The sequence below is a fragment of the Martes martes genome (genome assembly GCF_963455335.1).
Source record: "Martes martes genome assembly, chromosome: 16".
Taxonomy (NCBI): domain Eukaryota; kingdom Metazoa; phylum Chordata; class Mammalia; order Carnivora; family Mustelidae; genus Martes; species Martes martes.
In genome coordinates, this window is record NC_137904.1 from 46,112,789 (window position 1) to 46,116,813 (window position 4,025).

The following is a 4,025-nucleotide window of genomic DNA, read 5'->3' on the forward strand; positions in this document are numbered from 1 at the left end:
GTCTTCGGTGCCAAAAGGTGACTCTGTGAAAGCGCGGGGACAGGACCCCTGGGCGGAACGAGCCGAGCCACGGTGGGGTCCCGGACGGTGGGGTCCCGGGGAGCGGCCCCTTGCATACTTCCAAGTTGGGAGGGGGTCAGGGAGAGCGTTAAGTCTCGAAGGGATTTCGGAAGCCGGGTTTCCAGGACCTCCAGGGGGCTGAGCTGTCGTTGGGAAAAGGTCATTTATCACCGTCGCATAAAACCGTCGTCATGAGGCCCTTCCGAGGTACGGAACGAGAAAGAGAGAAAACTTTTGCTTCTTCGACAGAAAACTCATTCCATATTGCAGTTACCACAAGGGTCCTCCGGTGGACCCTCTTAACAACGTGTCAGCACCGTCCAGTCAAAGACCACCAGGAACACACCCGTCAAGAGACCAACGCGGCCATCGCTTGTTGCGAAAGTGAGAGGGGACGCGCTTCGGGGCGAGGGTGTCCGGAACGGCTTAGCACGTACGGGATGTGAGCCCGCGGGACGCTGTGAGCCAGGGACGGGAAGGGCAGCCGCGTTTGCTGACCTCCCCCTGCCCCGCACCCCAATACGCCACTTTAGCAGACAAGGCACAGAGATTGTTTTTGAGCTGAAACAGACAGAAGGAAGAACTCTGCCCTCTTCCCATCTGCCTCAAAGCGGGACATGAATGTGTATAGAAGTGAACCATTGACAACCCCAGCCCCTTATCAGCCCGGGAGACTGGCCCCAGAGGACTCTACCTAACAGACTCTACCGGCCGGCCCTTATCTTCCGCTACTCCACCCCCCACCCCTTATATTTACCTTCCTACCGTTTGCCCCCCTAGACACTCTAAGCCCTTCTACTCTGTCTTGTCACTTCTCTGAAAATTTATTGTTTCTTTCTTTCTTCTTCTTCTTTTTTTTTTCCTGTTCGTTTTGGGTTATGGGGCTATATAAGCCCAAGTTCTATCCACCCCACAGAGTTCCTCAGCCCTCCGCTTCTCCCATGTGTATGTGAGATATACGCACGAATCCACTTCTGTTTGCTTTTCTCTGGTGAATCTGTCTTTGGTTACAAAGCCCCAGCCACAGACACCCCCCCACCCCACCCCAAGAACCTCGAAGGGGAGAAGGGAAAAGATCTCCTGCTGCCCCACAGATGCTTTCGGGCAGTCGGGGGAATTCAGTGATTGGGGAGCTGAATCAATCTTGCGCAGGAGAAAGGAAACCAGAGCGAAGCCAAAGCTGCCGGTCGGTCACGCAGCAGATACTCCCGTTAGCCAGGGTACGGGGACGTGTTTGGTCCATTCTGTTGTTCGGACAACAGTTCTTCTGTTTTGTCTCCCTTCCCACGAGACCCACCACCGGGTGGGCCTCGCTCCCGTCTTGACTCCCCACGGTCCCAGAGCGGCCTGGCCCCACGCTGATGTGGGAAAGGAAGGACATCTCGCTGACGCTGGACTCGGGAAGGCCTGAAAGGGGAGCTCTCGAGCCCGCACCACTCCTGCCTAACCAGCAGGAAGAAGGAAGATAAACATTATTCTGACAAGGGAGAACCTTCTGGAGCAGGGAGGTCATCGCCTGCCTGTAAGGAAAAGGAGGCTCGAGCTCTTCTTGCCCCAGCAGCAAGGCACTCACCACAGCCCGCCCTTGAATGGGAACCCGCCACAACCTCAAAGTCTCGCTCTTCTCCCGGGAACTCGTGTTCAAAGCAAGCCTCCCCAGTGTCCTCCGTGAGTCGAAATCGAAGCTGACTTTCCAGGGACGGACGGACGGACGGAAAAACAAACAAACAAACAAACCAAAAAACCTGACCTCCCCTTTGCCTCTTCAGACTTGCTGGTGGCTCTCCGTAGCTTGCACGCCCCTGACTGCGATGCCTCCGCCATCCCCGAACAGACTCCTCTGGCCCGTAAAGGCTGCCGCCGTCGCGGGAAACTGTCCACGGCTGTGAGCGGCGGGGCCAGCTTCCGTGGCCGCTTTTCCTTCTCTCAAAACCGAAGACATGCCGCGGGGTCTCAGCGACCTTACTTTCCCTGCGTCTCGACACCGTCTGCTGGGTCGTCAGCCCAGGCGTATTTCTGCCTGCCTGCCGTTATTCCTCCCTCCGCGGCTAGGGCCAAAACGTCTCCAAGGACCTGGAAGTGGAGGAATGAAGGAATCGCCTAGAGGGGAGAGCGATGCAGTGGTCTCGGAACAGGTCGTCGCCGCCGCGGCACCCGCCGTCCTCCCGTTTTCTCCTTGCCTCGTCGCCGTAACAAAGAAGTACCCGGTCCTCCTTCCTGAAGGCAGACCCCCCAGACTGGGAGACACCATCCCCGCGGGCTCCACGTTGCCTTTGTTGAATGCGGTGGAGAACACGGCCAGAGGAACTCGTGTCGGTGAGACTCATCAGCGGAGGGACAGCTCCCACCGCAGGTCTGCAAACGACGATATCCCCGATGAACGTTCTCCGACTCCCGAATCTGCAGTTCAGCAAGGGTCACCAAAAAATGTCTTCGACTGTTACATTTTGACAAGGCAAGCGCAAGAAGAACCGGAAGCAGTGGGGAGCCAGACCTGCTGGGGATGGGTCGGAGGTCCGGACGCAGTATCCCACAGGCCGGCCGGGTGCGACAGCCCATGAGCAGTCGCCCTGGCAGATCGCTGGGAGCGTGTCCCAGGATGCAGGTATTTAGACGTGGAGAACCTGGAAAGGACGAAACAACGGAACACGTAGGGGTGCTACGTTTCCATTCCGACCGTTTCCCACCATGCTTTCATTTTTACCTTTCCTGGAAGGGCCTCTTGATGGCCGGCAGCAAACGTTGACGGTGCCTAGTTTTCCCTGGCCTGCGGAGAGCTGGGGTGAGCCACATGAGCCCGGTGGGTACCCTCTCTGCCAGCTACGTTCCCCCGAGGCACGGGTGGCACCAAGGATGTGGTAAGGGGACAGAGGGTACCTGCAGGGAAATTAATCTCCGTCAGGAGGGATGGGAGGACATTGGGGAATTGGGGGTGGGGGTGAAGGGACACGGAAAGGTGGTACCGAAGGGCGGAGGGAGGTCCCGGGAGGGAAGAAGGTGACCGGCGAGTGGGATACGGGAATGTGGACACCGGATGTGGACGCGGCTATAGCCATTGACCAGGTCAGACGCGGCTATAGCCATTGACCAGGTCAAGGGTCGGAGAACTCTGAGAGAGGCCGGGCAGCCCGACCTCTGAGAGAGGCCGGGCAGCCCGACCTCTGAGAGAGGCCGGGCAGCCCGACCTCTGAGAGAGGCCGGGCAGCCCGACCTCTGAGAGAGGCCGGGCAGCCCGACCTCTGAGAGAGGCCGGGCAGCCCGACCTCTGAGAGAGGCCGGGCAGCCCGACCTCTGAGAGAGGCCGGGCAGCCCGACCTCTGAGAGAGGCCGGGCAGCCCGACCTCTGAGAGAGGCCGGGCAGCCCGACCTCTGAGAGAGGCCGGGCAGCCCGACCTCTGAGAGAGGCCAGGCAGCCCGACGGAGTTAAGGGAGAAAACTAAGACAAGTAAGGGGGGGGGGGAGTCGCTTTTACACTTACCTTGCCAGTAGCCCAAAGTCGCTTTTACACTTACCTTGCCAGTAGCCCACAACGGGACAATCATAGCTAAGGGATAAGGAAAGAAAAAAGTAAAGCCACCCAAACACCAGAAGAAAAGAAAAACAAAAGGAAAGCCAAAAATGACAATACTAAACATCTCTTTCATTCACCATTTTCGTGGGGAAGGTGCACCGTTCCTGGAAGTACTGCAATACCAGGTCGATGCGTGGAGTGGACGGAGCAAGCTCCTATTCCATCTCCCTGCTCCAAAAACCCACTTAATATATTGTCCTCGGATAGAGGACGTATCAGATATTAAACTGATAAGAACAGATACTACACTTGATCTTAGCCAAAAGGCCGAGAAGCGATGCCTCTCCGCCGCCCCCGCCCGGCCACCGCCCTCCCATCTGCCATATTCAACTCACGGTGACAGCCCACACCCTCACTCCTCGCCGGACTGCCTCTGCGCCGCCCACGGTCCCAT

At 57.9% G+C, this 4,025-nt stretch overlaps 1 protein-coding gene across 1 annotated transcript; it reads right to left on the reverse strand.

The window, feature by feature from the left end:
* Nucleotides 1-927: 927 nt before the first annotated feature.
* On the reverse strand, nt 928-3,598 carry LOC308357300 (uncharacterized protein). Its single transcript, XM_080826796.1, has 4 exons — nt 3,573-3,598; nt 2,765-2,937; nt 2,555-2,684; nt 928-2,460 (listed from the first exon to the last, which is right to left on the reverse strand). Exons 3-4 carry the CDS (start codon nt 2,617-2,619, stop codon nt 2,109-2,111), a joined length of 417 nt encoding a protein of 138 aa, XP_080682922.1. The 5' UTR covers nt 2,620-2,684; nt 2,765-2,937; nt 3,573-3,598; the 3' UTR covers nt 928-2,108.
* Between the last annotated feature and the right edge of the window lie 427 nt (nt 3,599-4,025).